Source organism: Tinamus guttatus, unplaced genomic scaffold (assembly GCF_059628265.1).
Source record: "Tinamus guttatus ecotype Peru unplaced genomic scaffold, ASM5962826v1 Tinamus_guttatus_pri_ptg000240l, whole genome shotgun sequence".
Taxonomy (NCBI): Eukaryota; Metazoa; Chordata; class Aves; order Tinamiformes; family Tinamidae; genus Tinamus; species Tinamus guttatus.
Genome location: NW_028288774.1, coordinates 9,249,201 through 9,263,262, shown reverse-complemented (window position 1 = coordinate 9,263,262; position 14,062 = coordinate 9,249,201). Strand labels below are relative to the sequence as shown.

Genomic DNA, 14,062 nt, shown 5'->3' with positions numbered 1-14,062 from the left:
CAAAGCAGGACCATATTCAACCGGGAGGCTTAGGGGACATCCCCCTCTTGAAAGAACAAGCAGTATAAGGTAGCTGTTCATGGGGAGACTAGTGAGGGCTATTTCTGTTTTTCTTTCTGACAAGACTCATATGTCCCATTCCTACAGCTGAGCTCACAGACGGCTGTTTCCTCAAAACCTCATGGGTGGCTCCATGCAGGCTCCCTTCTTGGCTAATGCCAGTATCACTTTCCAATTAAATCACTGTAGTTGCAAAGACAGTGACCATTGGTGAGGAAGAAAGGGAGTGGGTATGTCGGACTACGTGGATTATAGAGAAGCTTTGAGGGGCTCTGACTGTCTTAAATACCTGGATTCTGCTCAGGGAGAGGTGGTAGAATTTATCTGGAAAAGCTTCCACAGTGACAAATGTGGGGATGCACATGCTGTTCCACCCACCTCAGTAGCGAGTGGATGTACATGAGCTTTTCGAATGACAATGGGAGTGCTTTTAGGTTGAGGCATTTTTTTTTCAGTCAGCGATGAATCCTGGGTGCTTATTATCCAAGCTGAGATGCAGTAATCAGAATCAGTTAATTGCATGTGTGGATGATACACTAACACTGAGTTTCCAAGGTAAACTGTATAAAGGAAAATGCTGGGGATGGTGGGGGGAACCCTGCAATATTTGTCTCTTTGGGTAAGCAAAGGAAGAAACAGCCGTACTACTTGACAGTGTTGCTCATCAAGCAGTTTGCAGGCTTGTGGTGGGGAAGCGACTTTCAGAGGTAATTCAGAATTTCTCCCTGGCCAGGTCTGTGACTTATGTGGAGAGACTCTCCTGTGTAGGGACTTTGGTCTCCTAATTCAGTGGCAAACCTAAACTGCCTAAAACCAGGTGCCTACCAATGGGCACTTGAAGCTATAAAATACAAACACTGCTTTCCATCTGCATTTGCAAGACCGGGTCTGTGATTAACCTTGAACCCATGTGACTAGTAATGGCCCAGGTACAGCTGACAAATCTAGGCAGATATATGGGCTTAAGCTTTACAGCCAAGGAAGCACATTTGTAGAGGAAGGAAATGAGGTGCATCCAAATAAACTTTCACAAACCAGTTCCCGACATCCTTTTATTTTGGTAGTAATTTGTAGTATCTTCAGGATGAGTGCTTGACACCTAAAACTTTATCACTGGCAGCATGACAAAATAAGTGCATAAGTAATACATGTTAACAGTTTTCATATTTTTCTTTTTTTATGTTGTACCTTGTTGTACTATGTACAAAATTTGGTTTTATATAATTATATACAGTTATATACTTTCGTCTTCTGGCTGTCCCTGAAATCAAATCTAAAATAGAATAGAATAGAAACTGAAATAGAAACCAAATAGAAACCGAATAGAAAATGTCATCCTGTACTAATAAGAAATTCCATGGGAATGTAATAGGTTTATATTGGATAAGGATCCCATCCTTACAAATTATACCTGTAACTGCATGTACACTTAAATCTCTGCTAAGCACTTTTGTAATAACCAAGAATTCTGTTTCAGCAGTAATTTCTGCAGAAAAGATACCAGGAAGTTGTTTGTGGCATCATTTTATCTGATCTATCAGTTCTGCGTTGAAGAATGTGCAATGTGAGAAGATCTATAAGCAACCTGTGCAGCTGTGTAACTTCCACTGGTGTGAGTACGGTACAGTAGTTGCAATGTAAACTAAGCTGTACTTCCAGATCATTGAAAATCATAATTTTTAATAAACAGAATGAAAGTATTTTAAAAGGAGGGGAAAAAATCCTGGATCCTAGGGTCCAGGATAGAAACACCTTACAAAATCAACTAATGGAATTTCAGAACAGGGGCCTTTCATACTGCACATGGTGTGTAATTTGCTAACCATTTTTCATTTGACTATTTTAATATATCAGGAAATAAGAAACATGGGGCGCTCTGTATTTGTGCTGCATCAAGTCAAAAACTCTGAATGAAGCTGTGGCTAGAGCTGTTGGAAGTATTTTATATATGTTCAAATTTTTATTTGCTAATGCAATAGCATGTTTTCATTTGCAGCAGCACTGGCCTTTAGAGAAAAATTACATAGCCAATATAATCAGATAAGCATGAAGTTCCCGGGTTGTGTTAAGTACATTTGAAAAAAACATAGCAGAATGACAGCTGAAATACTGATCTTGCTGTTGATTAGAACAGAAACATCTATAGGTGGCTTTGCCTACATGTATTTCAGAAAGAAAAGACAACAGAAGCAGGATAACTATTGGGAAGATATACTTGACTTTGTAAGTATTTTGAAATGATAGGATCCTGAAAATCAACAGGATACTCCGTTACACAGGTTTAAGCTTTATTGGGAAGACCAATTAGGCTGTGAAAGTAATTGAGTTGCTCTGTGCCCCAAAATCTCCAGTAGGTTAACATTTCTATAGTGTAGAACTGACAGTGAGTTAATGAAAAAGAAAGGCAATGTATTTAAAATCCATATAAGAAGGATTTTTAAAAAATGTATATGCATGATGGAATTGTGAAATTCACTGCTACAAGATAACAGAGAAATCAAAAGCTTTAAAGATTTCAGAGAAAAATTGGAGATGGATGTGATTAATGGGAACATCTAGTGGTACACTTAAGAGGATGAAGAAAATTCATGAAATGCAAATCTGCCACAGACCCATGGGAGTTGAAAGAAACTCCCAGCAAAGATTTGGGTTATCCTTCATGAGGTTTCCTTCAACAATCTCTTAAATGTCTGGTTCCTTCCACTTCCACCATTTCTACCCGTATACTTTAAATAGCACTCCTGTGTTGGTCAGAATACACCAAATGTAGAGGCAATTTCACTATTCCAGTTTTGCAAGTCATTTGAACTAGGCAATAAATTGTACTGGATAAGGTGAAGGGTTAGACACAACTTCAGACAAGCTGCCTGATATAAACAGACCTGCTTTGGAGCTAGTACTGAACTTTCTAATGGGCGATTTCAGTAGAGGATCTGCAGTGATTTTGCTAAGTTTTCCAAGTTAATATCTAAAATTAAGCAGCCATCACCTCAGAAGAGAAACCCTTTTGTTTCAAAATTATCAGTAACATAGACAAGTTCAACATATAAAATAATGGATTTTGTGTCTACATGCTTTTTATCACATCACAGTAAATCTGGATCCCCCATTTTTTTTTAATGTTACCTATATTGCCTCTCACATACTTTCAGCTTGGTCTTAAGCAGGAAATAGAAAGGGATATAAATTTACCTGGGAACGGGTAAGCACTTAAAATTGATCAGCAAAGACGGATCAAACCAAATGTACATAATGAGAGAAACAACAAAAAGAGAGTAATGTACTTCTTTATTGCATACACTATGTGTATGCGTATACACATCTTTAGGTATTTACATACTCTATAGCTTGCAGTGTGAATATGTTCTTTAAAAAGAATACAAAAGACATTGTGTTGTAAACTTTAAAGAATATTTAATAACTTTTAAAAAATAAAATGTATATTTTAAATTTTGTTCTTTATATGAATGCACAAAAATGTATAATTGTTGCCATGACAAAATCCAAGGAACAGAGGAGACCTGTCCACTGTGATACGATACAGGTGACAATCTAAGAGAATTCAGAAAGGAGCTCCAAACCAAATCTCCCATGGCAAGTTCTGACTTGTTTTCTTACTGTGAATTGCCTGAAGCAGTATCTATGAAGGTCATTCACACTTAGCATGAATCTTTGTGGAAAAAAATAATGATCTGGTTTTAAATTAAATGCCACACTTTCTCCCTCTCCCTCTTTTTTTTTTTTTTTTTTTTTTTCCTGCTGCTTACCTTTGGTGCCACACTTGCAGCACAACAATGAAGCTATGAGGTATGTGAATGGCTTTTAACTTTCTCCATACTGACAACCTCCTGCCCTATCTATGAAAGGGTGAGGAGATATCTTGGAGCCACATGCACTGAGAAATGTAACCAAACAATTTTTAATTAGCTTGTGAGAAGTGAAGGGTGGGGTGGATTTGCATAGCAGCCATATTGCTGATGCTAGATAAAATTAGTTATAGCTTCTGTGCAGTTCCTTCCTCTCCGTGTATAAATAGTACAGTGCTGTGCTTAATGGTAACCATTAAATAGAAGAAAAAACCTTTAGAAGGCTGGATTTGAGCGGAAGGAGTAAATAAGAATTTACAGAAGAAAAAAGGGAGTGAAATTCATTGTGTGCCAGAAGATGTAGAACTAAATAATTCTATCAAACAATAAGATTTGGCTGCTGACAGTTACTGTACAAGAAAATAAAACACATTCTATTATATATATTTATATATATTCTTATAGTTGTGGAGATGGAAAGAGAGAAGAGCCAAAAACATATCAGAACTGAACCTAAAAGCCAAATTCTGCTCTTGCTGCATTCAGCAGGTTCAGTCAATGCCCTGTTCCTTCGCACCTTGTAATTAAGCAGAAAGCACAGTGAGTATAGATGAGGAGTGCTTGCCTTCAGTCTCTGACCTTGTTGCTTTTGAGTCTGTCTTCAATGTAAATGCATTGAGTCCTCCTTCATGTTCAAAAATAAAACAGGAAAATGATATAAAAGACCTTATTAAAAGTGACAAAAGGCTAACGTAAGCATTTGGAATGACTTCTGTGGTGTTCTGCCTACCTCTGAGACAAACAGCCTCATAAAAGGATGTCTAATATACTACAGGGTATTTATAATCAAACAGTTCACTCTAAAGTTTACTTTTTCTTTAATGTTACTGTGACAGACACAAAATATTCAGACTTTGCTGATGGAGAAAGTCTGCAGCTCTTTTTTTTTTTAAGCAAAATAGGATAAATCTGAGGCTTGTTTGTTTATTGTTGTATGTAGTATGGTCAAAGTTTCAAACTGGATTGTGTTGGTAATGCTTTAAGCACCATATCATCTGTTTGGTGGCCTATGTGAAAAGAGTTAATAACATGAAATATAAAAAATAGTCCAGTTCAGACTATCAGTAAGTTGCACTAACATCTCTGGCAGTGTAAGAGTAGTGTTTATACAATGCAAGAGGGAGTTTGGTGTTTCGGTTCTTCTCCCCACTTACTGCTGAAGTTGCTGTTGCAGTGGCTGGAATTTACAAATAGAGTATTGCTCATACTGCCTCTATCTTCTCTTTGAAAACCAAGGCAGATTATCTTGTAAAGATGCCTAAACCATGGCAAATGATTAGAGGGAACCAGAAAAGACAACTTCTCTACAGTCTTTATACCGTTTCTCATTTTGTTTCTTCTGTAGGGCTTGAGTCTATCACCTTCTCTAAGAGCTTTGCATGAGTTAAGAAACTCACAGGATGAGGGTTGTGGTCTCTCATCTCCCTGCAGCAGCAGCAGGGAAGCTGATGAGAGGTGCCCTGTGTGGGAGCTGCTCTATTGCACAACGGTTTGCTCTTATCAACTGTGCCATTAGGCCTGCTTTCAATGTTAATTTTTAATGGCAAGGATCACTACAAATAGCCCTGTCTATCTTTTATCTTTCTTCAAAAAAATCCATGCTTTATTAATGTGCTCATCACTCTGTAATGCTGCTTTTCAGTGGTGGAAACCCCAAGCTGTCAGCAGGAGCACCTGTGAGTACAACTATTATAATAAACCATGGCAAGAACAGTGCATCTAACTTGGAATTGTTTCTATGCAGGTAAGAAGAGAAAAGAGGGAGAAAGAGGAGAGAGGAAGAAACAAACTTACAGCACCTCCCCAGCTCTCAGAGAACAAGCCTGTCTTCAGGTCTCTCAGCTCAGGAAGTGGAGCAGGAAATCTTGGTGATTGCAATATCAAGAGTAAGTCACTCTCTCAAGGCAGAGATGTCCTGTGTACTCTTGGGCTAGTCGCTCTGTTAAACCTCTGTCTTGGGTCAAGTTCTGTTAACATATGTGGCTCATTGGTATAGCAATAAAATCCGTTCCTGGTTGATGAGGTTGCTATGATAATAAGTGAGTGTGAAGCCAAATAAAATGCACACAAGTAACTCAACCAGTTACTTTCAACTTAGCCTGCACAAATAAGAGCCTGCAGAGGTTGTTGTGAAAAGGGAGGCATAGGACTCTGAAAGGTACTTTGAGTTTCACAGGGCAGTCTGTCTTAAGCATATCTTCACAAACCATGGGGTGGTTTGGGCTTGAGGGTGAAAAGACTGCAGGCAATCAGTGAGGGGATCGGGGGGGAAGGCAATGAGAACTGTATTTGTCCAATGGTGCAGGTCTAGAAGAGGATTGGGCGACTACTGTATAGCTTATGGGTTGGAAGAGTCCAGCTTTCCTGCTGGAAATTGCTTTTATATCAAGGTACTCAAAACATCACTTGTAGCTGACACCGTCTGTTTTGACCACTAAAGAGTGCAGGTAACGTGTGCCTGAACTTGATGCCTGTGTCTAGCCTGTTGCTGTAGGACTGGCAGCCTGGGCACGTGGGCTGCATAGCTATTCCCCTGGCAGGGGCTGAGAGGCTCCCTGACAAGCTGGCTGCAGGGAGCAGGACAGGTGAATTGCTCTGATAGCCTCTTCCCTGCTCTCTGCTTTCCCTGGGATGCTTCTTCCACTCCTTACCACACATGTGTATGTGGTTGCCTGGGGCTGCTTCCTGCTGGGAGATTCTTTGCAATTTGCCTGAATGATGAGAAGCATCTGATTCTTAACCTCATTGCCATGGTTCCTGCAGAAGGGTGGTAACTAAAATTACTTCAATTAATAGCTGTTAACTGGCTGTTTCTGGCATAGAAAAGTTAAAACTTTGATTTCTACAAATTCTGCAACATGTGGGAGATTCTAGCTGTTTAAGCCAGAAGGATGGAGATGGGTATGACAGGTTGAACTGAGAGGTGACTCTGCTTCCAACGAAGACCGATGTGCCTTGGCTGTCGTAAGGAAGCAGCTGAAAAAAAATCAGAGTATAAAAACATCTGAAGTCTTAATAACTCTAGGAAAGATGAGCAATGTGCAAAAGATTTATCCTCAGCAAGACAAATTCTGTCATACCTGCAGATGATAGTATCCTGGACTAAATTAATGAAATGGTGACATTCAGGGAAGGAACAGCTGACAGCTTTGTATGGATCGTCAAGTGTTGAAATGAATGATACTTTTTGGCAGACTAACTTGAAACAGGAATGAAAAAAAATAGTAGAATGACAGAGAGCCCACTCACAAGTTGTTTACTGAAATGAAGATACACTGAAGGTAATTACTTGTTTCCCAGAGGTATAGGTGATAGTATCTCCTACAAGAAATAATATTCAGTTATTTCAGTTGGAATGTAAAATGGGATAGAAAGGTTTCCTCTTTCTGAGGTCAGATGCTGGGTCTTTCACCTTCTCTCAGAACAGCAGGTGCATATGAATATATTACATACACAGCCATCAATCTGCAATGCCACTGGCAATTAGTAAGTGAGACAATGTCCAATATTATTTTCCCTTGCCAGCCAGATCTCACTGCACAGATGCTGATTAAAAGCCTGACTTTGCAGCAGTGAGATTAACATATTTCTGGAGATGATCCTCTCCTGGCTACAAAATCATCTTGAGACACTTGGAGGCACGGCAGCTTGCTCTTGACATTCTGCCTGTGCGTGAGCTGGAGTAATGTTGCAATTGTATTCAGTGCTAGCTACTCTGCACCTTCTTTGAATGCTGAAGAACACTCATTTTCTACACCCTCTCTTCCAGACTGTGATATGCTAGAAAGCAACCTGGCAGCTTTCAGCAGCTTTCACGGAGGTTTCCTCCATGCAATCTTTTCCTAACATCAGTTTGCGAATCAGACTCCTGTAAGCAGCCTCCTTCGTCTTGCCACAGGCTATTGAAAAGGAACCATCGCTCTGTGGAGGTTTTCTTCTGTTTAAAGACAAGGCTGCTTCTTACCTTTGCCAGTTCAAGTACTGAGTTTGTCTTTTCCTCCTCTTTCAGGAAAGTGGGGTGATTCACAAAATCTTCAGAAAGATAGCATTATACACAGTTTATATTACAAACGGGGGTTAAAAGGTCAGATGAATGAGCATGAAGGAGATTTCTCCTGTGTCCTTTGGAGGAGAAGCACAGAGATTGGGAATGGTATCTATGCACAGTAGGTGTCTGCCTTGACTACCTGACAATACATGGTCATTGCAAAGGTGAGTCCGAGAATCTAAGAGAAAAAACAAACAACCATTTTTCAGTAAGTCAAAAGAAAACTATTTATTGAAAAAAAGAAAAAGTATGCTTACACTGTTTTTGTTTGTTCCCATTCACACACAAGAAGACACATCACATACTGCTTTCCCGCTGACCCATGTCCTTGTTCTGTTCCTGGTTTCTGTCTGCCTTTTATCCTTATCTGTACTGCTCTTTTATAGAATGAACAATGAGAGCACAGGAGAGTTGATTTCTCCATGAAAAGCAGCCACAAGATACTGGGAAGAGGTATATTGAAAAGAGGTATATGAAAAGAAAAGGAATACTTTTGCTAAAAAAAAAAAAAAAAAGATACTTTACAGTAGCAACCCCCTCAACTTGTAGAGCTGTGGTTATCTCTATAACTATTGCTTTGAACAACTATTATTTCCATCCTTAGACCAAATCTTTATTTTTCCAAGCACGTGTGTGCAGTGATCACTGCAGGAGGGATCACTGGTGACTGTCTGTGCATTAATCGTAATCGTCAATGCCACACCAACAAGGCAGATGTCTCACTGCTCAGTCTGTTCACAAGAGGCTGTGGGCAGGGAAGGATCCTTCTGCCAGCCCAACTACTGACCTGCCACGTTGCCCTTGGCAGGGAGAGTGTGTTACTTGCCTTCCTTTGGGAGTATATTTACATTAATATACTGGTTTATTTTCCTATTCCTTAGCAACACAACTGTAATAATTTTCAGCAAGATAGGGTTTGCCAGATAGAATTCATACAAAAAAATGCCTGTTTGAAGAACTTGACCACATAAAATTCACTATCTACACAAATGGCAGTTCCCAGGAAGAGGACATGAGTAATAGCATACTACTATTTTATAAGCAAAAATGAAAAAGGGTCAGGTTAAACAGATACAATTCCTTCACTTACCTTTCCTTCAGAGTGAAATAAGACTGTTTGGCTTTAGTTTGCTGTTTTACGTAAGCAAACATATTTGGAAGCAGTTCCTAGAACCATTAATTCCTAACAAAGCTCTTCAAAGTCAGAGGCATAACAAAACCCTGGCAACTGAGTGTATTTTACAATCTTTAGCATGCATGACAAAAAAAAAAAATCTTCTGCCACATGTGCTCTATGTCCTTCAAGTTATGTCACTGTATGATTCTAACCATAATATCATTACCCTGAAAAACAAAAGCTGTCGTATTGCTGGGGCCAGATCAGCACCCTAACAGCAGCAAAGGAGGGAGCCCAATTCGAGGTGGCAGCAGATCAAGTGTTTCATCATCAATTAGAATCAGTCACGTAGTGCAGCTGAAGACAGACTCTGGCAAAAGTCTCTTGTGTTCTGAGGCATTTTCTGTGTTTCATAGCAATTTACTAGAAATATTAATTCACATTTTCAAAGTGTCTGAAATATTTTCTCCCAGGGAAGCGAGTAATTTCTGTTTGTCACAGGGCTATCATTTGCTCTTAAAAACCCTGAATAGAAAATCACAGTCTACAGGAAGACCTCCGGCATGGTCTGCTGGGCTTAAAATGTATCTTTTAAAGACTCCCTGAGTGCTGCATGGATGCTCCTTTAAAACACAATAACAGATTAATTTATACTGTCTCCCTACCATACAATTTTCTTGCGCTTATCCATTTCCTAAGCGTTATCTGCTTAGTATACTGGAAAACAAAAACTCTACTGAATTTGGGCCCACAAAGAATCAGGCATTTGCATTAATAAGTTGCAGGCAATATGTAATTTAGGAGACAGTAAGACATATGCTCTTCTGCCTAATCTGCAAGAGTATGAGCTGATTTATGGTCCGAGGCTCCCTCTTGCTTAGTAGTGGCTACTTAAAAACAGAGGTTCATTTGGAGCCCTAAAGCGTTACTTATCTTAGCAAAGCCACTCTTTCTGTTTGCACACTCAGTGTGAGAGGTGGAACAGGAAACTAAAGCTCTGTCTTCAGTGTTCAGGTGTGGGACTTCAGACCATAAAAAGAGGGCAGAGTATAAGTGAATCAGGCTGAATTCAGCACAGGTTTCACCTGTGTATCTTAAGGAGAGGTTCATGCCCTTGTGACTATACTAGGGATAGAATTGTGAATCATTCCTAATGCCAGTGCTAGTATCACTGCTAACTCTTCCAGTTGCTTCCTGCATCCTGATCCTTTCAGCGTTACCTGAATTAAAGCCATCCCAACCCAAACTCAGTACCAACACTCACGTGACTAAACAATAAAACCCAACAGGAACAATAGTTGGATTAAAGGTATGTCTATGTAATAGTGAGAGACAAGATACTGTACCAACCCTGACTCTGCCTGCAATGACAGATGAAAATCTGCCAGGCAATTCTAAGCCAGTTTTGTGGATATAATTCCACTTAATGCATAAAAGATTTGGGGATTTAAGGAAATGTTTTACTGCTCTGTTAGAAAATGAAGAAAAGGTAACAATATCCAAACTTTACCCTGCAAATGAGGATATGATTGAAACTTTATACTACCTTTACATTATCTAGAAGTTAGATATTAACCTAAACTATCATTCGTCTCTGGAAAATTATAGGACAAATACAGGTCTGATAGAAAATACATCAATGGAAAAATACAATATGGATAAATAAAGGTAAAGTGATCCTTAGATACCCCTTGCTAAAGTGCATACTCTTTGCAACATGTGATAAAACAGAAAGTTTGCACAGAACTGCTAGTTGTGTATTCTGTGCACAGTGTTTTTAAAAGAATGAAAATATAAAGCTTTGTTAAATCTCTGAGATTTTTTCAAGCAAAATTTGAAATTATTAGAACAGGCCTAGAGAATGTCTGGATCTACTATTGCTCATTTAGCTGCCATCACTTAGGAATTGAAATCAATATTAGAGTGTACCTGCACCAGAGCTGTGCACAATCCAAAGATTCCCACTGCTAGTAAGTTCTCCTGGAGCCATATTTTCACTGTTTCATAGCAAGGCTGGGGAAAAAAAAAAAGGAGGGCAGGGCAGGGAAGAGTATTTATTATCCATAAACACGAAGCTCTAATTCCCTAAGAATACAAAGACCAAAAAGAGCCACGTCATTAGGCTGCTAGGTAGCTTGAATCAACATTTCAATCTGGGCTAGTCCTGGGCTTTGCAATATTAATTGTAATGACACAGAAAAAGTGCCCCTCCTGGACCAGTATTTAAAAATAAGCAAGCAATGGATTTGGGTGTCTTTACCCTCTAAGAGCCAACTAGGAGCACTTCAGAATTTCAAAGTGAATCTTTTTTCCATGTTTCAGGAAAAAAAACCCAATTGTTATCGCTATGTAACATAGCAGCCCAACATAGCAGTGAACATAGAGCTGTTCACTGGTAATGCTTTTTAAAGTATTTTAAAATAAAAAGATGTTAAGGCCCTCCCCAGAAGATCTGTTTTTAGCCTGGTTAACCTGCACTGATCATTTGAGTACCCAAGCTAAAATGAGAAACAAAAATTTTCAGTGCTTAAATTAAAAATCTGTTTTGTAGCTACTCTAGAGATACAAGGGAGCGAGGCTTGGTTGGAGCTCAGCTGCTGCAAATACCAATCCATGCATATGAAGCCTCATTAGAAAGTGGCCAAGAGAGCGTGCAGAGTGTCTTCCTGCACAAACCGCAAGAATCAGCAAAACACCATTAATTCCACTTCACTAGCTGGCCTTGCCCCTACTTCCCTCCTGGGTAATTACAGTACCTGTAATTAGCACAAAGAATTGCTGAGCTTATTTCAGACAGGAATAGAGACTCTATCTGCTCTGGAATGCTCCTGCTGAGACCAGGGTGAGGAAATTACCCCATCAAGTTTTGAATTTGATTACAGGGATGTACAAAGACTCATTCCAAAAAAAAAAAAATGCTGGGCTTGAATTGGGATTGCTCAGGGAGTTCAGTGGGACAAACACACCGTTGTACTGCGCAGCTGAAGTCCCCAGGCTGGGGCTTCCAGGGCACCCCAGCCTAATGCAGCCCCTAAGTCTAGTGATTGCCTGAGCTGTCACCCACACCTGCTGTTAATGGATAGTGATACAGGGTTCCTTTATCCCTATCTGGCACAGCAGGTAGCACATAAACAGGACAGCTCTGTCATTTCCTAGCTAGACTGTGCTACAGGTGAATGCTTCAAAGTACTTGTCTGCAATGTAAAACAGCAGTTTAGAAATTAGGCCCAAAGTTGGAAATTATGGCTCAGCATCAGCCTACTGAAACTGTCTGATTAGTGATGACACAGGTTACGACACAACACATCTGTATAGCCCTGTCACCTGCAGGTGATACCTACAGCTGACTAGCTGTGCTTTGCCTGTGTTGCAGGGTTGCAAGCAGACAGCTCAGCTACTGCTGGAGCTACTCACCGCTTTCCACCAGGTCCCTGGGGAGTGAAGCCCGCAGTTCTCACTGAACTCCAAGCAGCAGGAGTCTGGCACCCGGGTTGTGTTGTACACTTCAAACCAGTCAGTATAGTTGGAGACTCCACAGCATCTGAACTGGAAAAAGAAGAACCAAGCAACACTGTAAGTATGGGCTGACACTAATTTCTGCTCATTCAGAGGAAGTGTCCTGGTGGACACAATTCGTTGCATTCTCATTACACCAGCTGGGATGTGAGATTTTAAGGGAATCCACTATCTTAGCTTTATACAGCTAGACTCTTCTTCCCACTTGCTTTACCTCTTGTAGAATAGGGTTTTTTTAATTATTTTTTATTATTTTTTTTTAGTATGGTCTTGTACAATAGTTAATGTTGAGAGAATGAAGAAGCAGAGGCGCCCATTTGTAGCAGCAGGATACTGTAGGGGCTGAAACACCAGCCAGGAGTTGAGGTGATAAGAGTCAATCTAACTCTTAAGTTATTCAGTAAAGATTTATTCCCTCCGCTCTTAGAAAAAGGTCCTTAATGTTATCATCGATGCTCTTAAATAGTGGTGCTGTAAGTGTTATGTACCCAGTGAAACAATGTCCACTGCTGTGTTAGTGCTGAATTAGGTTTGTATTTAGGTAGCAGGATGAAAGGCATGGGAGATGCTCGCAGAGCCATTTCCCATACTGTTGCTTGCATCTTCCTTCTTGGGGAACTGGGTGTATTATCATACTAGGCCATTCCTGTGAGACAAAATATGTTAAGATTCAATAGCATGGAGTTATATACACCATCTGTTACTCCTCTGCTAACTCAGAAAGCATCGAACTTGGAGGTATTTTGAAGTGTTAGCACCACCGAATAAAACAAAACAGCCTACATGGAGTTACAAACATCAGGTTCTGTGTCGTGGCAGTACCTTGTACTTTTTGAGATCTGTGCCAGCAGTACCTCTTTAGCCTCAGAATGACGTGTCGAGGTCTTATTTTTTTTAGCCTGATGTTATATAGGCATGCACAGTATTTTTTCACATCCATACATAGAATGCTTGTCTTTTAAAGACTTGTAAAAACTCATAACCATGCAGAATTCATAATCATTGCCAGGACTAAGGGCTTACGTCAGATCCTGATGTTTACATACAGGCCTAAGGGAGAGTTTTCCCTAAATATAGTATTTTGGGGGGGTTATTTGCATGGAGAGCTGAGTGCTCAGGCCTTAAGAGTATTCACTGGAGAAGATCAGCCAGGCCAGCTAAGGCCAATAGAGGGCAGAGGTGTCACACACTGCCCTGCATCTCCTCTCTGCTGCTGCAAGCGCTCACAGCGTATAGGCAGATAGAGACATTTCAGTGCTCACAGCACAGTGTTTTTCTTCTGCCAAGCAGAAGTCAGAAGCCTTTCCTGGAGCAGCATATATATTCCCCTGAGGGCCTGCTCACAATCCTCTCGTTTGGTCTGTGGCAGAAATCAATCCACAGCTTGCAAACGTTTGATTTGGGAGTCTACAGGCAACATTTTCATCAAAATGACTTGCAAGGAAAAAAAGTTTG

General features: G+C 40.1%; 1 protein-coding gene across 1 annotated transcript in view; it reads right to left on the bottom strand.

Annotated features, from left to right (window-relative positions):
• Window positions 1-6,651: 6,651 nt before the first annotated feature.
• Window positions 6,652-14,062, bottom strand: part of TSPAN4 (tetraspanin 4) — a 133,666-nt gene continuing 126,255 nt past the window's right edge. Inside the window, exons 5-7 of the mRNA XM_088525828.1 lie at window positions 12,506-12,637; window positions 11,021-11,104; window positions 6,652-8,152 (exon numbers count right to left, since the gene is read on the bottom strand). Coding sequence (XP_088381954.1) covers window positions 8,084-8,152; window positions 11,021-11,104; window positions 12,506-12,637 — 285 coding nt within the window. The 3' untranslated portion in view covers window positions 6,652-8,083. The remainder of the gene's footprint in view (window positions 8,153-11,020; window positions 11,105-12,505; window positions 12,638-14,062) is intronic.